This window comes from Staurois parvus, unplaced genomic scaffold, assembly GCF_062004578.1.
Source record: "Staurois parvus isolate SC_StPar_1 unplaced genomic scaffold, SC_StPar_1.0 ptg003722l, whole genome shotgun sequence".
In the NCBI taxonomy this organism is placed as follows: domain Eukaryota; kingdom Metazoa; phylum Chordata; class Amphibia; order Anura; family Ranidae; genus Staurois; species Staurois parvus.
Window position 1 is genome coordinate 2,344 of NW_028321518.1, and position 25,718 is coordinate 28,061.

General features: G+C 58.3%; 1 protein-coding gene across 1 annotated transcript; it reads right to left on the reverse strand.

The window, feature by feature from the left end:
• Nucleotides 1-689: 689 nt before the first annotated feature.
• On the reverse strand, nt 690-23,403 carry LOC149427479 (putative sodium-coupled neutral amino acid transporter 10; the record flags this gene model as incomplete). The annotated part of the gene is made up of 5 exons (XM_089667985.1): nt 23,298-23,403; nt 18,681-18,900; nt 6,790-6,892; nt 3,166-3,348; nt 690-801 (listed from the first exon to the last, which is right to left on the reverse strand). Coding segments are annotated over exons 1-5 (724 nt in total), but the record flags the coding sequence as incomplete, so codon positions are not given.
• Between the last annotated feature and the right edge of the window lie 2,315 nt (nt 23,404-25,718).

A 25,718-nucleotide genomic window follows, 5' to 3' on the forward strand; every position in this document is an offset into this window, starting at 1 on the left:
GGGCAAGACTGGAGGGGAGGAGCCGGTACGCCTGGGCAAGACTGGAGGGGAGGAGCCGGTACGCCTGGGCAAGACTGGAGGGGAGGAGCCGGTACGCCTGGGCAAGACTGGAGGGGAGGAGCCGGTACGCCTGGGCAAGACTGGAGGGGAGGAGCCGGTACGCCTGGGCAAGACTGGAGGGGAGGAGCCGGTACGCCTGGGCAAGACTGGAGGGGAGGAGCCGGTACGCCTGGGCAAGACTGGAGGGGAGGAGCCGGTACGCCTGGGCAAGACTGGAGGGGAGGAGCCGGTACGCCTGGGCAAGACTGGAGGGGAGGAGCCGGTACGCCTGGGCAAGACTGGAGGGGAGGAGCCGGTACGCCTGGGCAAGACTGGAGGGGAGGAGCCGGTACACCTGGGCAAGACTGTGTATATATGTGGCGGAGGGGCGGGGGGTGTATATATGTGGCGGAGGGGCGGGGCGTGTATATATGTGGCGGAGGGGCGGGGGGTGTATATATGTGGCGGAGGGGCGGGGCATGTATATATGTGGCGGAGGGGCAGAGCGTGTATATATGTGGCCGAGGGGCGGGGAGTGTCTCAGGACTGTGGCAGCTCCTTGGTGGGCTCTCTCACGTGGGTGCAGACTAGGATCAGAGCTCATCCGTGGTCACAGACTACAAACCTTCCTTACAAGCAGCGACACTCACCATTCGGTATGAGAATCCCGCCCATCATGGTTCCGAACACCACGGCTAACGTCAGCACTTTGAAGCGCAGAGGCGGCATGTACCCACCGGCTGCAAACGTGCCGTCTTTTTGCTGTGGGAAAGAAGAACATTGGAGGTGTTAATGTGATGATAGAGGTCCTCCAAACATTAAGGATCGGTTCACACTCCATGCGTTTCAGTTGCTTTTTTCTGCCTCCAAAACGCACAGAAAGTCGGTGATATGGTTGTTGGTGTCGAAGTTCACATTAGTGCTTGCAGTTCCAGTGCGTTCCGGTTGCAGAAAAAAAAAAAAGAAAAAAGTAGAACAGGCGGCATTTTTTCTGCACTGGAACGTGGTAAAACGCATCAAAAATGCACTGGAAAGCACAAAAAACGCACCAGAACGTTTCAAAACCGCGCATGCGGAAACACATCCGGAATGCAGCTGGACTGCGTTTCTATAGTGTGAACCGGCCCTAAGAACTGGTTCACATTAGATGCAGCTCAGTGCGCTTTGTTTCTGCATCAAAAATGCATGCGCAGTGTTTTCCATATATTCCTATGGCTCTAGTTCACACCAGTGCAGTCAGTTCCAGTCAGTAGAACACGCGGCATTTTTTCTGCACAGAACCGTACTGAACATAGCAAACTGCATCAAAACTGCACGGGAACTGCGCGTGGTGTGAACGGTCAGCAAAAATGTAGTCGGAATGCGTTTTTGTAGTTAACTGGCCCTAAAGCCCAACTCTGAGCAATAAGAAAAGTTTTCCCTTGGAGCGGGGCCGTGGTCATGCTGCACGTGTTAAGCGCTGGTTTTGTCTAGTGGAGAGGAGAAAGTCTCACCCGATCCTCTGCTTCCACCAGCAAAGCAAACGGTGCTCCCCCACAATCCAGAGGTGGACTGTTCCTGCTGTCCTCACATCCACAGAGGTCTATGGAGCCTGCTGTGGGGCTGATGATGTCAGAACAGTCCACTGCTGAAGACTGGGGGGGTTGAGGAGCTGCAGGGACTGGTGTTGTGCGGGGAGAATCAGGTAAGTATCAGAGAATCAGATGTCTCCCTTCATCTCCAAGAGACAAAGACAAGCAATGAACCCTGGCACTAAGGTATTGGCAGCCGGGAATTGTTTTCTGTACCCGGAGTACCGCTTTAATAGTAAAACAAGGAAGGTGGTCACCCGGCTGCTGTCGGCTATGGCACAACCCCAACGGATGGAGACATGGAGGGAGGGATGGAGAAATGGAGGGAGGGATGGATGGAGACATGGAGGGAGGGATGGAGACATGGAAGGAGGGATGGAGACATGGAAGGAGAGATGGAGACATGGAAGGAGGGATGGAAGGAGGGATGGAGACGTGGAAGGAGGGATGGAGACATGGAGGGAGGGATGGAGACATGGAAGGAGAGATGGAGACATGGAAGGAGGGATGGAGACATGGAAGGAGAGATGGAGACATGGAAGGAGGGATGGAGACATGGAAGGAGAGATGGAGACATGGAAGGAGGGATGGAAGGAGGGATGGAGACGTGGAAGGAGGGATGGAGACGTGGAGGGAGGGATGGAGACATGGAAGGAGAGATGGAGACATGGAAGAGAGATGGAGACATGGAAGGAGGGGATGGAAGGAGGGATGGAGACGTGGAAGGAGGGATGGAGACGTGGAAGGAGGGATGGAGACGTGGAAGGAGGGATGGAGACGTGGAAGGAGGGATGGAGACGTGGAAGGAGGGATGGAGACGTGGAAGGAGGGATGGAGACGTGGAAGGAGGGATGGAGACGTGGAAGGAGAGATGGAGAAATGGAGGGAGGGATGGAGAAATGGAGGGAGACATGGAAGGAGGGATGGAGACATGGAAGGAGGGATGGAGACATGGAAGGAGAGATGGAGACATGGAAGGAGGGATGGAAGGAGGGATGGAGACGTGGAAGGAGGGATGGAGACGTGGAAGGAGGGATGGAGACGTGGAAGGAGGGATGGAGACGTGGAAGGAGGGATGGAGACGTGGAAGGAGGGATGGAGACGTGGAAGGAGGGATGGAGACGTGGAAGGAGGGATGGAGACGTGGAAGGAGGGATGGAGACGTGGAAGGAGGGATGGAGACGTGGAAGGAGAGATGGAGAAATGGAGGGAGGGATGGAGAAATGGAGGGAGACATGGAAGGAGGGATGGAGACATGGAAGGAGGGATGGAGACAGGGAGGGAGGGATGGACGGATGGGAGGGAGGGATGGACGGATGGGGGGAGGAGGGACGGACGGATGGGGGGAGGGATGGACGGATGGGAGGGAGGGATGGACGGAAGGGAGGGAGGGATGGACGGATGGGGGAGGGATGGACGGATGGGGGGGAGGGATGGACGGATGGGGGAGTTTGTTTTCAATAACAATACATTAAACAGTGTTTTCAGTTTGTGGCGGAGTTCCGCTTTGTTTCCGCTTTGTTTCCGCTTTCCTCCAACCAATAGCCACACCCACCTGCTGCTCAAATAGGAGCGTATTCAGCGCCTGCCGGCAGGGAAGGATCATCATTGGGAACCCGACGGCCACCGACATCATGAAGCCAACGCGGATCATCTCGGTCACCAGATTGGACGGGAAGTTGAACAGAACATTGCCAGCTATTGTTTCTGTGAAACTGACGTAACCAAAGAAGCCGACCTGGAAGGGAGAGAACGCCGCAATGTCAGGAGACTCACAGCCAATCACCATCCAAGGATTACGGCTTTTGGGTTTTTTTGGACAGAGCAAGCACAGGGTCACTTTTCTGGAGGGGGGGGGGGGGGCAGTTGTCACCAGGACAGGAAGGCGGGACAGAAACATTGTCAGGAGTTGTAACTTTGTGGTTTTGTTTGTTCCCTCTTTCAGAAATACTAACTGTCACTTCCTGACATTACAGGAAGTGACAGCAGATCAGTAGATGGCAGTAAACATCTGACAGAGGCTCCACCCCCTTCTCTGCTCCATATTTAACAACCCAAGCAACATTTATTTAAAAAAGTGATTGTAAAGATTTAATTTCTATTTAAAAACAAACATGTCACACTTACCTGCTCTGTGTAATGGTTTTGCACAGAGTGGCCCCAAACTTCCACTTTTGGTGTCCCCTTCCCACAGCCTTGGCTCCTCCTCTTCATTAAAATGCCCCCCCCCCCATAGCAAGCCACAAGCTCAATCCCAAGCCAGGCTGTGTGTGTCTACTGACACACACAGCGCAGCTCAGACCCACCTCCTACTCTCTGCTCACAGGTTTTGATTGACAGCAGCAGGAGCCAATGGTTCCGCTGCTACCAAGCGTCCTATGAGAAGAGGAGAGAGAAGAGCTGCTGCAGACAGGCACAGCGCTGGATGGAGATCAGGCTCAGGTACGTATTTAAGGGGGGGTGGGGCAACCTGACGTAGAAAGGCGTTTTACCTTAATGCAGAGACTTTAGCGTGTTCCTGAACCCCCAACAGTCCAATCCGTCTGTAGATGCAGGAAAGTGTGCTGGTTATACTCACTGTGGGACCGAAGGGGTTAACCCTCCGAATTGGGTAAGAAGACAGTTTAATCCTGATTGCTCTGTTCCTCACCTTGTTTAAGCTACCACCTCATATCTCCTGATAAAACAGACTGAACCCACAGCCATTCTGAACATGCTCAGTTTAGTGTGTATTGCAAGAGGGTTTTTTTTTGTTTACCCTGGGAGAGTGCATGTGATCAGAACAGAACCAATCAGCACTGTCCAGGAAAAGGTCAGGGGGTCCTGCATTCTGCTAGAGAAAAAAGAAAACTCCTCCTACAAGCTTTAACCAGTGCTCTGCTGTACACTGATAGAAGTCACAAGACTGCTATATACTGCTGATGGGAAAGATGTTTAGCAATTTATATTTACTAAATTAATTGCATTTCCATGTTGTGTGTCCTGTGGGAGACCAGATATAGTGAACGCGGGGTCCGGGGAGACCGGATATAGTGAACGCGGGGTCCGGGGAGACCGGATATAGTGAATGCGGGGTCCGGGGAGACCGGATATAGTGAATGCGGGGTCCGGGGAGACCGGATATAGTGAATGCGGGGTCCGGGGAGAGCGGATATAGTGAATGCGGATATAGTGAATGCGGGGTCCGGGGAGAGCGGATATAGTGAACGCGGGGTCCGGGGAGAGCGGATATAGTGAACGCGGGGTCCGGGGAGAGCGGATATAGTGAACGCGGGGTCCGGGGAGACCGGATATAGTGAATGCGGGGTCCGGGGAGACCGGATATAGTGAATGCGGGGTCCGGGGAGAGCGGATATAGTGAATGCGGGGTCCGGGGAGAGCGGATATAGTGAATGCGGGGTCCGGGGAGAGCGGATATAGTGAACGCGGGGTCCGGGGAGGGTGGATATAGTGAACGCGGGGTCCGGGGAGGGTGGATATAGTGAACGCGGGGTCCGGGGAGGGTGGATATAGTGAACGCGGGGTCCGGGGAGGGCGGATATAGTGAACGCGGGGTCCGGGGTAGCGGATATAGTGAACGCGGGGTCTGGGGAGGGTGGATATAGTGAACGCGGGGTCCGGGGAGGGTGGATATAGTGAACGCGGGGTCTGGGGAGGGTGGATATAGTGAACGCAGGGTCCAGGGTAGCGGATATAGTGAACGCGGGGTCCGGGGAGGGTGGATATAGTGAACGCGGGGTCCGGGGAGGGCGGATATAGTGAACGCGGGGTCCGGGGAGGGCGGATATAGTGAACGCGGGGTCCGGGGAGGGCGGATATAGTGAACGCGGGGTCCGGGGAGGGCGGATATAGTGAACGCGGGGTCTGGGGAGGGCGGATATAGTGAACGCGGGGTCCGGGGTAGCGGATATAGTGAACGCGGGGTCCGGGGAGGGTGGATATAGTGAACGCGGGGTCTGGGGAGGGCGGATATAGTGAACGCGGGGTCCGGGGTAGCGGATATAGTGAACGCGGGGTCCGGGGAGGGCGGATATAGTGAACGCGGGGTCCGGGGAAGGCGGATATAGTGAACGCGGGGTCCGGGGAGGGCGGATATAGTGAACGCGGGGTCCGGGGAGAGCGGATATAGTGAATGCGGGGTCCGGGGAGAGCGGATATAGTGAACGCGGGGTCCGGGGAGGGTGGATATAGTGAACGCGGGGTCCGGGGAGGGTGGATATAGTGAACGCGGGGTCCGGGGAGGGCGGATATAGTGAACGCGGGGTCCGGGGAGGGCGGATATAGTGAACGCGGGGTCCGGGGAGGGCGGATATAGTGAACGCGGGGTCCGGGGAGGGCGGATATAGTGAACGTGGGGTCCGGGGGGAGCGGATATAGTGAACGCGGGGTCCGGGGGGAGCGGATATAGTGAACGCGGGGTCCGGGGTAGCGGATATAGTGAACGTGGGGTCCGGGGTAGCGGATATAGTGAATGCGGGGTCCGGGGAGAGCGGATATAGTGAACGCGGGGTCCGGGGAGGGCGGATATAGTGAACGCGGGGTCCGGGGAGGGCGGATATAGTGAACGCGGGGTCCGGGGAGAGCGGATATAGTGAATGCGGGGTCCGGGGAGGGCGGATATAGTGAACGCGGGGTCCGGGGAGGGCGGATATAGTGAACGCGGGGTCCGGGGTGGCGGATATAGTGAACGCGGGGTCCGGGGAGGGCGGATATAGTGAACGCGGGGTCCGGGGAGGGCGGATATAGTGAACGCGGGGTCCGGGGTAGCGGATATAGTGAACGCGGGGTCCGGGGTAGCGGATATAGTGAACGCGGGGTCCGGGGAGGGCGGATACAGTGAACGCGGGGTCCGGGGAGGGCGGATATAGTGAACGCGGGGTCCGGGGAGGGCGGATATAGTGAACGCGGGGTCCGGGGAGGGCGGATATAGTGAATGCGGGGTCCGGGGAGGGCGGATATAGTGAATGCGGGGTCCGGGGAGGGCGGATATAGTGAATGCGGGGTCCGGGGAGGGCGGATATAGTGAACGCGGGGTCCGGGGTAGCGGATATAGTGAACGCGGGGTCCGGGGAGGGCGGATACAGTGAACGCGGGGTCCGGGGAGGGCGGATATAGTGAACGCGGGGTCCGGGGAGGGCGGATACAGTGAACGCGGGGTCCGGGGAGGGCGGATACTCACCAGCACATAGAAGGTGGTGACGACATTTAGGGAGCGGGCGAAGATGGAACTCATGGTCTTCACAGAAGGTTCATCCAGGCTGTCATATGTGGGTAGAACTTGGCTAGAAGAAGAGATAATACAGAATAAAGTGAGACTTAAAGGTCAACTCCACGCAAACGTCCCCAACAAACCCCCAAATGAGGAGGACGGCAGCAGCTGACATCACAGAATGTTGGGGCCGCTCTCCCCGGAACGGATCCAGCGACCAGCCAGTCGCAGCATTATGCAGTGAGGAAAGGACTGCAGGCATGCGGATTTGCACAGACTGGGGGAGGGGGAGGATGGATTTCTTTTGCTGCAATGCAATCTGCAGGAAGCTCCAGGACTCCGCTGTGCTGTCTGGCAGGGGTGCCGGGATCTTGGGAAGCCCAGACGGTTCTCATGGTTGCCAGGCGATCATCCCGGCAATGGGGCTTTAATAGCCAAGTAGCCCAATAAAAACAAATCTTAGTGAACATTGCCTACACCCCCAGGTGTCACACACAGGGCCCAGGGACCAAATCCGGCCCTCCAGGCCATTTCATGTGGCCCTTGCACCTCTCCTGCAGGTACCCCCTAGTCTCCACCCCCCACCTTGTCTCAGCAGTCGGCAGCAGAGAGGAGAATAGAACTCCTCTGCCAAATCCTGCGCCTCTCAGTGCAGCTGCAGCACCCCCTCATCTCTGCCCCCCCCGGTCTCAGCATTCAGCAGACTCTGGTAACTGACTCCACTCCTCCTCTGGTCCTCCTCCAGACCCGGCACTTTCTGCTTTCCAGCTCCGCCCCCAATAGGTGTGCATGGTGATGTTAGGGAGGGGGTGGGATTCTTGACATCTGATGTAATGGGGGGTGGGGTGGGGTGAGCTGGACATCTAGGCTTACAGATACAACCGGCCCTTTGAGGGCAACCATAATGCCGGCACGGCCCACGATGGAATGGAGTTTGACACCCCCGGCCGACACCATACGGAAAGTGATGATACTGCACCCACCACCGCCTTTAAATTGCCAGCTTCGAGGGGCTTTTAGGTGCCCGTTCACACCAGAATGCAGTGCGGGAAACCCACGTCCCCTGCCCGTTATCGGCACCGCGTCCCCTGCCCGTTATCGGCACCGCGTCCCCTGCCCGTTATCGGCACCGCGTCCCCTGCCCGTTATCGGCACCGCGTCCCCTGCCCGTTATCGGCACCGCGTCCCCTGCCCGTTATCGGCACCGCGTCCCCTGCCCGTTATCGGCACCGCGTCCCCTGCCCGTTATCGGCACCGCGTCCCCTGCCCGTTATCGGCACCGCGTCCCCTGCCCGTTATCGGCACCGCGTCCCCTGCCCGTTATCGGCACCGCGTCCCCTGCCCGTTATCGGCACCACGTCCCCTGCCCGTTATCGGCACCACGTCCCCTGCCCGTTATCGGCACCACGTCCCCTGCCCGTTATCGGCACCACGTCCCAAGCCCGTTATCGGCACCACGTCCCAAGCCCGTTATCGGCACCACGTCCCAAGCCCGTTATCGGCACCACGTCCCAAGCCCGTTATCGGCACCACGTCCCAAGCCCGTTATCGGCACCACGTCCCAAGCCCGTTATCGGCACCACGTCCCAAGCCCGTTATCGGCACCACGTCCCAAGCCCGTTATCGGCACCACGTTCCGTGCCCGTTATCGGCACCACGTCCCGTGCCCGTTATCGGCACCACGTTCCCAGCCCGTTATCGGCACCACGTTCCCAGCCCGTTATCGGCACCACGTTCCCAGCCCGTTATCGGCACCACGTTCCCAGCCCGTTATCGGCACCACGTTCCAAGCCCGTTATCGGCACCACGTTCCAAGCCCGTTATCGGCACCACGTCCCCTGCCCGTTATCGGCACCACGTTCCCAGCCCGTTATCGGCACCACGTTCCAAGCCCGTTATCGGCACCACGTTCCAAGCCCGTTATCGGCACCACGTTCCAAGCCCGTTATCGGCACCACGTTCCAAGCCCGTTATCGGCACCACGTTCAAATCAAACTGCGCGCGGCCGAGACTCCTGTGCATGTGCAGGCGTGACGTCATCGCGGCTCAGCCATTCAAGCAGCCGCAGCCTGAGAACCCGGAAGAAGGATCGGATGGAAGCCTCTGCAACCATGACAGGGCACCGCTGGAGGGTTTCGTTTGCAGGCAAGTCTTTCCTATGCGGTACATACGAGCACATTATATCACCTTGTATCGGATCGCAGGATACAGAAGTATCATGTGATCTGGTGCAGTGCATTTTTTAAAGTGCTGCATGTACTACTTCTGCTGCGTTCCGGTGCAATTCAGCCGATTTACAATGAAGGGCTCAAATTGCTCCGCACTGAATCGCATGTGAATGGGCCCTAAAAGTAGATCACATCTGGGCGTTTGAGCCGGTACACCTGTGCGAGACTGAGGGGGAGGAGCCGGTACACCTGTGCGAGACTGAGGGGGAGGAGCCGGTACACCTGTGCGAGACTGAGGGGGAGGAGCCGGTACACCTGTGCGAGACTGAGGGGGAGGAGCCGGTACACCTGTGCGAGACTGAGGGGGAGGAGCCGGTACACCTGTGCGAGACTGAGGGGGAGGAGCCGGTACACCTGTGCGAGACTGAGGGGGAGGAGCCGGTACACCTGTGCGAGACTGAAGGGGAGGAGCCGGTACACCTGTGCGAGACTGGAGGGGAGGAGCCGGTACACCTGTGCGAGACTGGAGGGGAGGAGCCGGTACACCTGTGCGAGACTGGAGGGGAGGAGCCGGTACACCTGTGCGAGACTGGAGGGGAGGAGCCGGTACACCTGTGCGAGACTGGAGGGGAGGAGCCGGTACACCTGTGCGAGACTGGAGGGGAGGAGCCGGTACACCTGTGCGAGACTGGAGGGGAGGAGCCGGTACACCTGTGCGAGACTGGAGGGGAGGAGCCGGTACACCTGTGCGAGACTGGAGGGGAGGAGCCGGTACACCTGTGCGAGACTGGAGGGGAGGAGCCGGTACACCTGTGCGAGACTGGAGGGGAGGAGCCGGTACACCTGTGCGAGCCTGGAGGGGAGGAGCCGGTACACCTGTGCGAGCCTGGAGGGGAGGAGCCGGTACACCTGTGCGAGCCTGGAGGGGAGGAGCCGGTACACCTGTGCGAGCCTGGAGGGGAGGAGCCGGTACACCTGTGCGAGCCTGGAGGGGAGGAGCCGGTACACCTGTGCGAGCCTGGAGGGGAGGAGCCGGTACACCTGTGCGAGCCTGGAGGGGAGGAGCCGGTACACCTGTGCGAGCCTGGAGGGGAGGAGCCGGTACACCTGTGCGAGCCTGGAGGGGAGGAGCCGGTACACCTGTGCGAGCCTGGAGGGGAGGAGCCGGTACACCTGTGCGAGACTGGAGGGGAGGAGCCGGTACACCTGTGCGAGACTGGAGGGGAGGAGCCGGTACACCTGTGCGAGACTGGAGGGGAGGAGCCGGTACACCTGTGCGAGACTGGAGGGGAGGAGGCGGTACATCAGTGTGAGACTGAAGGGGAGGAGCCGGTACACCTGTGCGAGACTGAAGGGGAGGAGCCGGTACACCTTTTGCAGAAAGTTTGGGGAATATGGGACAGGACCACAGCGATTCTGCCCGAGATCGCAAACGCTCGGATGTGAATGGGGCCCAATAGTTGCTGAGTGTCCACACAGCTGGTGCAGCGGTTCAGGGATTTGAAATCCTTGCTCTACTTTGTTCAGTGCTTGGGATGGATCAGAATGATGCTCTGTTCTGGCACTGACCAATCAGAATCACTCTGATCCGTCCTGGAAGTGCAGCACAGAGAAGAGGGTAAGGAACGGGGGGTTTCGTATTCGCAGACTGCTGCACCAACCAACAGCTCAGCACGCAGGGAGGTAAGTACAGCAGGGACTTTGGGGGGGTTTATGGTGTTGATCTTTTATTGTTTTCCTATAAAGGTGAACTAACCCTTTAATGGACATGCAGCTCCCTTAGTTAGTTCCAGGGATAGTTAGTGGGCGGTCCTAGTTCTGGTGTCTCCATAGAAATGGGTGGAGTTGGGAATCCCAAGCTAGCAGAACCACACCTGATGAGGTGTACCCAGAACCCCAGGTTAGAGGCCACCAAATAGATTTCAGATGGCAGACACTAGATGCATCCACCTGGTGTGAGCGGAGTGCAGCGCTGGACTCGTGTACCCCAAATGTCTGGTTGTGGGCGGGTATCTTAGTGAGGGGTAAAGCAGGAATCACTTTCAGGGGGGGTTGGGGGGAGGGTTGTCTGTTCCCCAATGGTAGACAGTAGAAATCTTTGGGCTGCTACCTTTCTGATACAACGAGAGCGATCCTTCATACTAACCCAAGTGACTCGATGTATTCAAGAATTTTCTGGCCGAGTCCAGCTCCCCCCCCCCCCCCCCATCCTCTCTGCTGCGATGGAGCATTAGACGCAGCATGATAATGTTAACATTTCATTATCGGAGTGTGAGAAAATGTACGAGCTGCCGCTGGATGTGAGAGGCCGGCACAGGCGCTGACAGATGACTGGGGGGGTGGAGGGACACCAAGGCTGCGCTGTGCCTTCCGAACACAGACAGAGCGGCTGCACATGACATCGCCCAGCTTTCCCCGTTATAATGAATCCACCGAATTTACATCTCTGGACATTGTAAAGGTGAAAACAGCAACACCGACATAAAGATGTCATTGTATGGAGACGGCTCTCTTAGGGCTCATGTACGCGGGGCGTTGGGAAAACTCTTCTGAACAATGGAAACTGATGGAAAACGGAGGTTAAAAAACGTCACTTTAGCCGCGTTTGCATACCAAGTTTATGTGCGTTTGCGTTTAGAATATATGAGCGTTTTTAAAATATGATCTCAGGAGACCTTAACAAATGCCCTGAATGCACTGAAAAATAGTACAAAAACTAACAATTTCAGACATTTTGAGAGGAAAAGAGAGCAGAAGCGGGGAGAGAGAGAGAGCAGAAGCGGGGGGAGAGAGAGAGAGAGAGAGCAGAAGCGGGGGGAGAGAGAGAGAGAGAGAGCAGAAGTGGGAGAGAGAGAGAGAGAGAGAGAGAGAGAGAGAGAGCAGAAGTGGGGAGAGATAGAGAGCAGAAGCGGGGGGAGAGAGAGAGAGCAGAAGCGGGGAGAGAGAGAGAGAGCAGAAGCGGGGGGGAGAGAGAGCGCAGAAGCGGGGGGGGAGAGAGAGAGCAGAAGCGGGGGGAGAGAGAGAGAGAGCGCAGAAGCGGGGAGAGAGAGAGAGAGCAGAAGCGGGGAGAGAGAGAGAGAGAGCAGAAGCGGGCAGAGAGAGAGAGCAGAAGCGGGCGGAGAGAGAGAGCAGAAGCGGGCGGAGAGAGAGAGCAGAAGCGGGCGGAGAGAGAGAGCAGAAGCGGGCGGAGAGAGAGAGCAGAAGCGGGGGGAGAGAGAGAGAGAGAGAGCAGAAGCGGGGGGGGGAGAGAGAGAGCAGAAGCGGGGGGGGGAGAGAGAGAGCAGAAGCGGGGGGGGGAGAGAGAGAGCAGAAGCGGGGGGGGGAGAGAGAGAGCAGAAGCGGGGAGAGAGAGAGAGCAGAGGCAGAGAGAGAGCAGAGGCAGAGAGAGGGCAGAGAGAGAGCAGAGGCAGAGAGAGGGCAGAGGCAGAGAGAGGGCAGAGGCAGAGAGAGGGCAGAGGCAGAGAGAGGGCAGAAGCGGGGAGAGAGAGGGCAGAAGCGGGGAGAGAGAGGGCAGAAGCGGGGAGAGAGAGGGCAGAAGCGGGGGGAGAGAGAGAGAGAGAGAGAGCAGAAGCGGGGGGGGGAGAGAGAGAGCAGAAGCGGGGGGGGAGAGAGAGAGCAGAAGCGGGGAGAGAGAGAGAGCAGAGGCAGAGAGAGAGCAGAGGCAGAGAGAGAGCAGAGGCAGAGAGAGAGCAGAGGCAGAGAGAGAGCAGAGGCAGAGAGAGAGCAGAGGCAGAGAGAGAGCAGAGGCAGAGAGAGGGCAGAGGCAGAGAGAGGGCAGAGGCAGAGAGAGGGCAGAGGCAGAGAGAGGGCAGAGGCAGAGAGAGGGCAGAGGCAGAGAGAGGGCAGAAGCGGGGAGAGAGAGGGCAGAAGCGGGGAGAGAGAGGGCAGAAGCGGGGAGAGAGAGGGCAGAAGCGGGGAGAGAGAGGGCAGAAGCGGGGAGAGAGAGAGCAGAAGCGGGGGGAGAGAGAGAGAGAGAGAGCAGAAGCGGGGGGGGAGAGAGAGAGCAGAAGCGGGGGGGGGGGAGAGAGAGCAGAAGCGGGGAGAGAGAGAGAGCAGAGGCAGAGAGAGAGCAGAGGCAGAGAGAGAGCAGAGGCAGAGAGAGAGCAGAGGCAGAGAGAGAGCAGAGGCAGAGAGAGAGCAGAGGCAGAGAGAGAGCAGAGGCAGAGAGAGGGCAGAGGCAGAGAGAGGGCAGAGGCAGAGAGAGGGCAGAGGCAGAGAGAGGGCAGAGGCGGAGAGAGGGCAGAGGCGGGGAGAGGGCAGAGGCGGGGAGAGGGCAGAAGCGGGGAGAGAGAGGGCAGAAGCGGGGAGAGAGAGGGCAGAAGCGGGGAGAGAGAGGGCAGAAGCGGGGAGAGAGAGGGCAGAAGCGGGGAGAGAGAGGGCAGAAGCGGGGAGAGAGAGGGCAGAAGCGGGGAGAGAGAGGGCAGAAGCGGGGAGAGAGAGAGCAGGGGCGGGGAGAGAGAGAGCAGGGGCGGGGAGAGAGAGAGCAGGGGCGGGGAGAGAGAGAGCAGGGGCGGGGAGAGAGAGAGCAGGGGCGGGGAGAGAGAGAGCAGGGGCGGGGAGAGAGAGAGCAAGGGCGGGAAGAGAGAGAGCAAGGGCGGGGAGAGAGAGCAAGGGCGGGGAGAGAGAGAGCAGGGGCGGGGAGAGAGAGAGCAGGGGCGGGGAGAGAGAGAGCAGGGGCGGGGAGAGAGAGAGCAGGGGCGGGGAGAGAGAGAGCAAGGGCGGGAAGAGAGAGAGCAAGGGCGGGGAGAGAGAGCAAGGGCGGGGAGAGAGAGAGCAGGGGCGGGGAGAGAGAGAGCAGGGGCGGGGAGAGAGAGAGCAAGGGCGGGAAGAGAGAGAGCAAGGGCGGGAAGAGAGAGAGCAAGGGCGGGGAGAGAGAGCAAGGGCGGGGAGAGAGAGCAAGGGCGGGGAGAGAGAGCAAGGGCGGGGAGAGAGAGCAAGGGCGGGGAGAGAGAGCAAGGGCGGGGAGAGAGAGCAAGGGCGGGGAGAGAGAGCAAGGGCGGGGAGAGAGAGCAAGGGCGGGGAGAGAGAGCAAGGGCGGGGAGAGAGAGCAAGGGCGGGGAGAGAGAGCAAGGGCGGGGAGAGAGAGCAGAGGCGGGGAGAGAGAGCAGAGGCGGGGAGAGAGAGCAGAAGCGGGGAGAGAGAGCAGAAGCGGGGAGAGAGAGCAGAAGCGGGGAGAGAGAGCAGAAGCGGGGAGAGAGAGCAGAAGCGGGGAGAGAGAGCAGAAGCGGGGAGAGAGAGAGCAGAAGCGGGGAGAGAGAGCAGAAGCGGGGAGAGAGAGCAGAAGCGGGGAGAGAGAGCAGAGGCGGGGAGAGAGAGCAGAGGCGGGGAGAGAGAGCAGAGGCGGGGAGAGAGAGCAGAGGCGGGGAGAGAGAGCAGAGGCGGGGAGAGAGAGCAGAGGCGGGGAGAGAGAGCAGAGGCGGGGAGAGAGAGCAGAGGCGGGGAGAGAGAGCAGAGGCGGGGAGAGAGAGCAGAGGCGGGGAGAGAGAGCAGAGGCGGGGAGAGAGAGCAGAGGCGGGGAGAGAGAGCAGAGGCGGGGAGAGAGAGCAGAGGCGGGGAGAGAGAGCAGAGGCGGGGAGAGAGAGCAGAGGCGGGGGAGAGAGAGCAGAGGCGGGGAGAGAGAGCAGAAGCGGGGGAGAGAGAGCAGAGGTGGGGAGAGAGAGCAGAAGCGGGGGAGAGAGAGCAGAGGCGGGGAGAGAGAGCAGAAGCGGGGGAGAGAGAGCAGAGGCGGGGAGAGAGAGCAGAAGCGGGGGAGAGAGAGCAGAGGCGGGGAGAGTAGTATGTGTTGAGATGATGCTTCTAAACGTGGTTATCCGCGTTTACAAGCGTTTGAAACGCCAGTAAAATCTGCTCCTGAAAGCAAGTTTGGTGCGTTTAAAAAAATGACTGTAAACTCAACTGCCTGTAAAGGACGACGTGTACATGGAGACAGAGGAAGACAAAGGACAGTTCAGGGGCTGCTGAAAAAATGCACAACTGCTGCTGAACGTCAGTTTAGGAGCTGCAGTGTACATGAACCCTTGCGGCTCTGCAGAATATTCCAGGACTGTGAACACAGGGGGGCTGCAAAATCTGCTGTTAGAAAATACTTCACTCCGGGCAAAACTAAAATTTCAAATGAATGAGTCGGGTACCATCAAAGGTGTCACTAAAACCACATCATTAACTACTTGCTCTCCAGAGGATTCCCCCCCCCCTTCAGAGGATTCCCCTTCCCCCCTGCAGAGGATTCCCCCCCCCCTTCAGAGGATTCCCCTTCCCCCCTGCAGAGGATTTCCCCCCCCCCCGGACCAGGCCACTTTTTGCATTACGGCGCTGCATTACTTTGACTGACAATTGCGCGGTCATGCAACGCTGCACAAATTAAATTTACGTCCTTTTTTCCACAAATTGAGCTTTCTTTCGGTGATATTTGATCACCTCTGCAGTTTTATTTTTTGCGCTATAAACAAAAAAAACCAACAATTTAGAGGAAAAAAAAGTAATATTTTTTAGTGCTGCACCGAAATGAAAATTCTGGTGCTGAAACGGAAACCGTCAGGCTTTAATGGCTCGGCCCACCTTTATAGACCGTGTTACATGCTACAACCACATTTAGGGCGTGACACGTCACACGGTGCCACGTGGACCCAATCGTTGAATGTGCTGCAAATTCATTTGCAAAAAAAATCATAAATGCGTATTTTTTTCCTGCAAACATATATGTGCGTGTACCGGGTGCGTGTACCGGGGGTGTGTGTAGCGGGGGGGTGTGTAGCGGGGGGGTGTGTACCGGGGGGGTGTGTACCGGGTGCGTGTACCGGGTGCGTGTACCGGGTGCGTGTGTACCGGGTGCGTGTACCGGGGGTGTGTGTAGCGGGGGGGTGTGTACCGGGGGGGTGTGTACCGGGTGCGTGTACCGGGTGCGTGTGTACCGGGTGCGTGTACCGGGGGTGTGTGTAGCGGGGGGGTGTGTACCGGGGGGGTGTGTACCGGGTGCGTGTACCGGGTGCGTGTGTACCGGGTGCGTGTACCGGGTGCGTGTTTTGGAAAAGGTGAACGTATCCTTTAAGAATCGCTCCGACATTTCTCTGACAATATGGCCTCTTTTATTACGGATGAAATTACAATTTGGGATTTCCTGGCCTTCTGCGCTGATATCAGTGTTATCACCATGAGGGGCCGGGCGGGGGTGGGGTGGGAGGGGGCGGAAGGGGTACAGAATGCTGTTTTGTTTACACCTCATTCCACAGGCTGCACTTGGTCAGTCAATGTTGTCAGCAGGATTTCCATAATTGTGAACACTTAGCGGAGGTGCTGAGGGACACAGAGCAGCCCCCCCCCCCATGGCTGGGCCATGATCTGGTTACAGTCACAGTCCCCATGTGATTACCCCCCCCCCTCCAGTGACAGGATGGAGTGTTATATGCCAGGCCATGCAACCTGATCTCTGGCACGGTGGCGGAGAGGAAGCTGGCCTGCACCTCGGTCACAGTGAGATCCCATAAAGCACCTTCCTGCGGCAATGGTTTTATGGCGGCTGTTCCAGGAAAACACGACTGCTGATGGGCCCGGGTTCAGGACAGCAGATGGGTGACATGTGTCATCGGTTCGGGGGACTGCTGATGGGCCCGGGTTCAGGACAGCAGATGGGTGACATGTGTCATCGGTTCGGGGACTGCTGATGGGCGACATGTGTCATTGGTTCGGGGACTGCTGATGGGCTGATGGGCCCGGGTTCAGGACAGCAGATGGGTGACATGTGTCATCGGTTCGGGGGACTGCTGATGGGCCCGGGTTCAGGACAGCAGATGGGTGACATGTGTCATCGGTTCGGGGACTGCTGATGGGCCCGGGTTCAGGACAGCAGATGGGTGACATGTGTCATCGGTTCGGGGACTGCTGATGGGCTGATGGGCCCGGGTTCAGGACAGCAGATGGGTGACGTGTCATCGGTTCGGGGACTGCTGATGGGCGACATGTGTCATCGGTTCAGGGGACTGCTGATGGGCTGATGGGCCCGGGTTCAGGACAGCAGATGGGTGACATGTGTCATCGGTTCGGGGACTGCTGATGGGCCCGGGTTCAGGACAGCAGATGGGTGACATGTGTCATCGGTTCGGGGACTGCTGATGGGCGACATGTGTCATCGGTTCGGGGACTGCTGATGGGCGACATGTGTCATCGGTTCAGGGACTGCTGATGGGCCCGGGTTCAGGACAGCAGATGGGTGACGTGTGTCATCGGGGTACGTCAACGGCTGCAGCACAACTGGGGCCCGCGGGACCAGCCGGATGATTGACCGTCACTTTAACTGCAGAGATAGCTCACATTGTGGAACGCGGCAGTTTGTGTCGGCGTTTGGGAAGTTCTAAGACTTGGGTTGGCCGCAAAGCAGATGAGATGAAAGGGAAGAGATGACCTTCTGTCAATGGTCGGGGGAGGGGGGGGGGGGTGCGACACGGACGTGGAATCTTTATTGACATGTCTTCGGATGTCAGCGCTGTAACAGGGCGGTCAGGTGAAGGGTATGCAGTGCAATTAAGTGGCACCTGTTTTAGAGTACATTATGTAACTGGGGGAGGGGCGGGTCAGAAGGACAAAGAGAAGGTAACTGAGCATCAAAAGACATCTTTGTGGAGAGAATGGCAACCTAACCTACATGTGGCAGTTGGTCACATGACCTGGTTAGGTGGTACCAGAGAATTTTGGGGGGGACAAAAGTTCAGGAAGAGCGGGCCAATTGGTGGCTCCCTCTAATCCAGTGGTTCTCAACAGCCAGGCCATGCAGACCTGAAGAGCCTCCACCCCACTGCAGTGCATCCCAGCCCCCCACAGGGCCCCTTACCTCCAACAGTGATCTACAGTGCATCCCAGCCCCCCACAGGGCCCCTTACCTCCAACAGTGATCTACAGTGCATCCCAGCCCCCCACAGGGCCCCTTACCTCCAACAGTGATCTACAGTGCACCCCAGCCCCCCACAGGGCCCCTTACTTCCAACAGTGATCTACAGTGCATCCCAGCCCCCCATAGTGCCCCTTACCTCCAACAGTGATCTACAGTGCACCCCAGCCCCCCACAGGGCCCCTTACCTCCAACAGTGATCTAGAGTGCATCCCAGCCCCCCACAGTGCCCCTTACCTCCAACAGTGATCTACAGTGCACCCCAGCCCCCCATAGTGCCCCCTACCTCCAACAGTGATCTACAGTGCATTCCAGCCCCCCACAGTGCCCCTTACCTCCAACAGTGATCTACAGTGCATCCCAGCCCCCCACAGTGCCCCTTACCTCCAACAGTGATCTACAGTGCATCCCAGCCCCCCACAGTGCCCCTTACCTCCAACAGTGATCTACAGTGCATCCCAGCCCCCACAGGGCCCCTTACCTCTAACAGTGATCTGCAGTGCATCCCAGCCCCCCATAGTGCCCCTTACCTCTAACAGTGATCTGGAGGTCCCCAGCCCCCCACAGGGCCCCTTACCTCCAACAGTGATCTGCAGTGCATCCCAGCCCCCACAGTGCCCCTTACCTCTAACAGTGATCTGCAGTGCATCCCAGCCCCCATAGTGCCCCTTACCTCCAACAGTGATCTGGAGGTCCCCAGCCCCCATAGTGCCCCTTACCTCTAACAGTGATCTGGAGGTCCCCAGCCCCCCATAGTGCCCCCCAACTTCCGATATCGTCTTATACACTTGTCACGAATCGGAGATACTTACGACTGGCAGGCGAAGGACATGCCGAAGATGGGAATGCAGCGGAATATTCCCTGGAAGCGGGCGTAGCTGACCTCCTTCATCCATTGTCCGCTGAAGAGGCCGTGCTTGAAGGAGGAGACAACAATCTGCAGACAGAAACATGAAGGGAGCGATGAAGGAAAGGAACTCCCAGGAGACACAAACTGCAACTGAAAGAGAGGAAAATAGTCCCTTCTGCTTCCTGTCTCAGAGATACAACAGGAAGTGAGGGGAAATCTCTGCCCAGTGTGGGGCACGGAGCACCCAGCAGCCCCCACCGCCGAGCCCTGATCTGCTGACAGTCACAGTTCCAGGCCCTGTGTGATGGGACAAAAACGCCCGGTGGGGGCAGTCACCATAACAGGCGTCCCCAATGACACCACAAAGTTCCTAATTCACTCCCTGGTCATCTCTCCCCTCGACTACTGCAACTCCCTCCTCATTGGCTGACCTTTACATAGGCCACACCCCCTCCAGTCCATCATGAATACTGCTGCCAGGCTCATCCACCTTACCAACCACTCAGTGTCCTCCATCTCTCTCGACCAATCCCTCCACTGGCCTCCACTCAGTGTCCTCCACTCCTTCCTTCCAATCCCTCCACTGGCCTCCACTCAGTGTCCTCCACCCCTCTCGACCAATCCCTCCACTGGCCTCCACTCAGTGTCCTCCACTCCTTCCTTCCAATCCCTCCACTGGCCTCCATTCAGTGTCCTCCACTCCTTCCTTCCAATCCCTCCACTGGCCTCCATTCAGTGTCCTCCATCCCTCTCTGCCAATCCCTCCACTGGCCTCCACTCAGTGTCCTCCACCCCCCTCTGCCAATCCCTCCACTGGCCTCCACTCAGTGTCCTCCACCCCTCTGTGCCAATCCCTCCACTGGCCTCCACTCAGTGTCCTCCATCTCTCTCGACCAATCCCTCCACTGGCCTCCACTCAGTGTCCTCCACTCCTTCCTTCCAATCCCTCCACTGGCCTCCATTCAGTGTCCTCCACCCCTCTCTGCCAATCCCTCCACTGGCCTCCACTCAGTGTCCTCCACCCCCCTCTGCCAATCCCTCCACTGGCCTCCACTCAGTGTCCTCCACCCCTCTCTGCCAATCCCTCCACTGGCCTCCACTCAGTGTCCTCCACCCCCCTCTGCCAATCCCTCCACTGGCCTCCATTCAGTGTCCTCCACCCCTCTCTGCCAATCCCTCCACTGGCCTCCACTCAGTGTCCTCCACCCCTCTCTGCCAATCCCTCCACTGGCCTCCATTCAGTGTCCTCCACCCCTCTCTGCCAATCCCTCCACTGGCCTCCATTCAGTGTCCTCCACCCCTCTCTGCCAATCCCTCCACTGGCCTCTACCCCTCTCTGCCAATCCCTCCACTGGCCTCCATTCAGTGCCCTTCACCCCCCTCTGCCAATCCCTCCACTGGCCTCCATTCAGTGTCCTCCACCCTTCTCTGCCAATCCCTCCACTGGCCTCCATTCAGTGTCCTCCACCCTTCTCTGCCAATCCCTCCACTGACCTCCATTCAGTGTCCTCCATCCCTCTCTGCCAATCCCTCCACTGACCTCCATTCAGTGTCCTCCACCCCTCTCTGCCAATCCCTCCACTGACCTCCACTCAGTGTCCTCCACCCCCCTCTGCCAATCCCTCCACTGGCCTCCATTCAGTGTCCTCCACCCTTCTCTGCCAATCCCTCCACTGGCCTCCACTCAGTGTCCTCCACCCCCCTCTGCCAATCCCTCCACTGGTCTCCATTCAGTGTCCTCCACCCCTCTCTGCCAATCCCTCCACTGGTCTCCATTCAGTGTCCTCCACCCCTCTCTGCCAATACCTCCACTGGCTTCCCATTGCCAAACGAATAAAATTCAAAACACAACAACTTACAGAGCCATCCACAACTCTGCCCCCGGCTACATCACCAACCTGGTCTCAAAATATCAATCAAAACACTCTCTTCGATCCTCCCAAGACCTTCTGCTCTCTAGTTCCTGTGTCACCTCCTCCCATGCTCACCTCCAGGACTTCTCCGAAGCTTCTCCCATCCAATGGAACTCCCTACCCCAATTTGTCCGGCTATCTCCTAATCTATCCACCTTTAGACGATCCCTGAAAAAGTTTCTCTTTAAAGAAGTCTCTCCTGCTTCCACCTAGTAAACTGCCATTTATTTCCTCCATCAGCCCATCCCCCCCCACAGCTATTACCTTTTGTTTCAGTCAACCCTTCCTCCTAGATTGTAAGCTCCCAGGATCAGGGCCGTCTATTTCCTCTTGTACCAAATTGTATTGTAACTGTAAAGTCTGCCTTCATTTTGTACAGCGCTGCGCACACTGTTGGCGCCATATAAATCCTATAAAATAATAATAATTGGTAGATTTCCCCTCTATTTCTGCTCCAACGGCAAATGTCAGTTTTGGGTTTCCCATCACTTTTTGTCCTGATGAAAACGGTGACCAGGTCAAAAAGTGAGGGAGAATGTCCCCAGCACACCGAGGGCCACCAATACGGGTCCAAACGTTTGAATGAACGACCGCAGTTACAGCAAGGCAACGTTTCTGATCTTGGTCACATGCCTGATGAAGGGGTCCTGCGTGACTCCGAAACGTTGCCTTGACTCGGGGTGTTGGGTGCGGATGGAAGACACTTCCAGCCCTGCTGCTGGCAGACTATGAAAGTCTATGAGAGGCTGACAGCAGCTGCGGCTGCACTGTGACACTCTACGAGAGGCTGACAGCTGCTGGCAGACTATGAAAGTCTACGAGAGGCTGACAGCGGCTGCGGCTGGACTGTGAATCTCTATGAGAGGCTGACAGCAGCTGCGGCTGCACTGTGACACTCTACGAGAGGCTGACAGCAGCTGCGGCTGGACTGTGACACTCTACGAGAGGCTGACAGCGGCTGCGGCTGGACTGTGAATCTCTATGAGAGGCTGACAGCTGCTGCGGCTGGACTGTGAAACTCTACGAGAGGCTGACAGCGGCTGCGGCTGGACTGTGAAACTCTGTGAGAGGCTGACAGCTGCTGCGGCTGGACTGTGAAACTCTACGAGAGGCTGACAGCTGCTGGCAGACTATGAAAGTCTATGAGAGGCTGACAGCGGCTGCGGCTAGACTGTGAAAGTCTATGAGAGGCTGACAGCGGCTGCGGCTGGACTGTGAAACTCTACGAGAGGCTGACAGCTGCTGCGGCTGGACTGTGAAACTCTAGGAGAGGCTGACAGCGGCTGCGGCTGGACTGTGAAACTCTACGAGAGGCTGACAGCTGCTGCGGCTGGACTGTGAAAGTCTATGAGAGGCTGACAGCTGCTGCGGCTGGACTGTGAAAGTCTATGAGAGGCTGACAGCTGCTGCATGCTGGACTGTGAAACTCTATGAGAGGCTGACAGCTGCTGCATGCTGGACTGTGAAACTCTACGAGAGGCTGACAGCGGCTGCGGCTGGACTGTGAATCTCTATGAGAGGCTGACAGTGGCTGCGGCTGGACTGTGAAACTCTATGAGAGGCTGACAGCTGCTGCGGCTGGACTGTGAAAGTCTATGAGAGGCTGACAGCTGCTGCGGCTGGACTGTGAAAGTCTATGAGAGGCTGACAGTGGCTGCGGCTGGACTGCGATACTCTATGGGAGGCTGACAGCGGCTGCGGCTGTGATACTCTATGAGAGGCTGACAGCGGCTGCGGCTTGACTGTGAAACTCTACGAGAGGCTGACAGCGGCTGCGGCTGGACTGTGAAACTCTACGAGAGGCGGACAGCTGCTGCGGCTGGACTGTGAAACTCTACGAGAGGCGGACAGCTGCTGCGGCTGGACTGTGATACTCTATGAGAGGCTGACAGCTGCTGGACTGTGATACTCTATGGGAGGCTGACAGTTGCTGCGGCTGGACTGTGATACTCTATGGGAGGCTGACAGCGGCTGCGGCTGGACTGTGATACTCTATGGGAGGCTGACAGCGGCTGCGGCTGGACTGTGATACTCTTTGGGAGGCTGACAGCGGCTGCGGCTGGACTGTGATACTCTTTGGGAGGCTGACAGCGGCTGCGGCTGGACTGTGATACTCTATGGGAGGCTGACAGCGGCTGCGGCTGGACTGTGATACTCTATGGGAGGCTGACAGCGGCTGCGGCTGGACTGTGATACTCTATGGGAGGCTGACAGCGGCTGCGGCTGGACTGTGCACCGAGCTGTACTCATGTTTAGGGCACTTTGCACCCAGGGATGAATGTCCAGAATATAGACTGCTTGCATTCCGAGCAACTGTCCCTGGACACATATTACCCCCAGCCCGGGTTCACACGCATGCGGTGCGGTATATCGTGGTATATCGCATGGGATTCGCACAGGAACCGCACCGCGTTCCCTGCACATCACATGTGATTTGTGTGCGGTGCGTTCGGAGTCATACATTTTGTATGGCTGGAATCACACCAAATACGAGCAAGACTCTTTTTGGTCCGCACTAGAGTCGGATCGCATGGGTATTGACTCAACATACACACCCGCAGCGGTTCACATGAGAGGGGTGCGATTACGATGCGGTGTGGAATTGGCACAGAAACCGCTGCGAATTCCGCACTGCATCAGTGTGAACCCGGGCTGAAGGTTAGTACCGTCCAGCTTCTCAGAGTCTGACAGGCTGTCGGCAGCAGAGGTGGACAGTGTGCCTTTTACCGAGAGTTTGGGAGACTCGCGTGGGGCTAAACGTCCAATGGGCATGAGGCCTGAACCACTTCCCTCCGACCTGGATCATTTCTGTGGCCTCATGAGGGGGGGGGGGGGGGGTTTAACTGCTTCCCGTCCGCCCCATAGCAGAAGTACTGCTACAGGGCGACAAGGGTGTGCAAAATCAAATGTATATATGCGATTTTGCATTTCCGGGTGGGGTCGTGCCCTACCCATGCCGCCATTTGCAGCCTTGGCTGTCAATCCAGGCGGTCCAGGCCAGTGATTATGCGCCGGCGCCTGGTGATTGCCGAACATCTCCGACGGGAGGGGAGAACTGTTTGTAAACAAAACAGATATCTCCCCTGTCAGCTCCTGCACACTGCTTTGTATGGCTCTGCATAGCACAGCCATACAAAGCAGTGTGCTTACAGTTGAAAGCATACACAGCACATAATGTGAAACAGCACACAGTTAACCCTTTGATTGCCCCTCATGTTAACCCCTTCCTGTCCAGTGCCATTAGTACAGTCTCAGGACTTTTTATTAGCACTGATCACTGTATTGGTGTCACTGGGGCTGTCAGTGACAGCAAGTCAGTCCCCCCCCCCCAGTGTCAGAATGTCCGCCGCAGTCCCGCTGTAAATCGCTGATCGCCGCCATTACCAGTAAAAAAAAAATCCCAGTCTCTATCCCGCCATTCGTAGACGCGATAACTTTCACGTAAACCAATTAATTTACACGTATCGGGATTTTTTCTTTAGCGAAGACACGGAGCAGAATACAGTTTTTTTCTCAAAATCGTCGGTCTTTTTCTGTCTATAGCACAAATTAAAAAATGCGGAGGGGATCAAATACCACTGAAAAAAGCTCAATTCGTGGGGGGGGGGACGTAAATTTCATTTGGGTGCAGTGCTGCAAAATTGTCAGTTAAAGTAACGCAGCGCCGTATAGCAAAAAATGGCATGACGGGGCAAAATCCTATGAAGGGAAAGGGGGGAGGGGGGGGGGGTGGAATCCCCTGGAGGGCGAGGGGGGAATCCTCTGGAGGGCGAGGGGGGGGTGGAATAATCTGGAGGGCGAGGGGGGTGTAATCTTCTGGAGGGTGGGGGGGGGGTGGAATCCTCTGGAAGGCGAGGGGGGTGAAAACCTCTGGAAGGCGAGGGGGGGGGTATGGTGGAATCCTCTGGAGGGCGAGGGGTGGTATGGTGGAATCCTCTGGAGGGCGAGGGGGGGGTATGGTGGAATCCTCTGGAGGGCGAGGGGTGGTATGGTGGAATCCTCTGGAGGGAGAGGGGGGAAATTGTGGTGGAATCCTCTGGAGGGTGAGGGGGGGGGATGGAATCCTCTGGAGGACGAGGGGGGGGGGATGGAATCCTCTGGAGGACGAGGGGGGGGGGATGGAATCCTCTGGAGGACGAGGGGGGGGGGATGGAATCCTCTGGAGGACGAGGGGGGGTGTGGTGGAATCCTCTGGGGGGGGGTAGAATCATCTGGAGGGAGGGGGGGGGTGGAATCCTCTGGAGGGCGAGGGGGGGGTGGAATCCTCTGGAGGGCGAGGGGGGGGTGGAATCCTCTGGAGGGCGAGGGGGGGGTGGAATCCTCTGGAGGGCGAGGGGGGGGTGGAATCCTCTGGAGGGCGAGGGGGGGGTGGAATCCTCTGGAGGGCGAGAGGGGGTGTGGTGGAATCCTCTGGGGGGGGGGGTGGAATCATCTGGAGGGAGGGGGGGGTGGAATCCTCTGGAGGGCGAGGGGGGGGGGGGGTGGAATCCTCTGGAGGGCGAGAGGGGGTGTGGTGGAATCCTCTGGGGGGGGGGGTGGAATCCTCTGGAGGGCGAGGGGGGGGGGTGGAATCGTCTGGAGGGCGAGGGGGGGGGGGTGGAATCGTCTGGAGGGCGAGGGGGGGGTGGAATCCTCTGGAGGGCGAGGGGGGGTGGAATCCTCTGGAGGGCGAGGGGGGGTGGAATCCTCTGGAGGGCGAGGGGGGGTGGAATCCTCTGGAGGGCGGGGTGGAATCCTCTGGAGGGCGGGGGGGGGGGTGGAATCCTCTGGAGGGCGAGGGGGGGGGTGGAATCCTCTGGAGGGCGAGGGGGGGGGTGGAATCCTCTGGAGGGCGAGGGGGGGGTGGAATCCTCTGGAGGGCGGGGGGGGGGGGGGTGGAATCCTCTGGAGGGCGGGGGGGGGGGGGGTGGAATCCTCTGGAGGGCGAGGGGGGGGGTGGAATCCTCTGGAGGGCGAGGGGGGGGGGTGGAATCCTCTGGAGGGCGAGGGGGGGGGGGGTGGAATCCTCTGGAGGGCGAGGGGGGGGGGGTGGAATCCTCTGGAGGGCGAGGGGGGGGGTGGAATCCTCTGGAGGGCGAGGGGGGGGT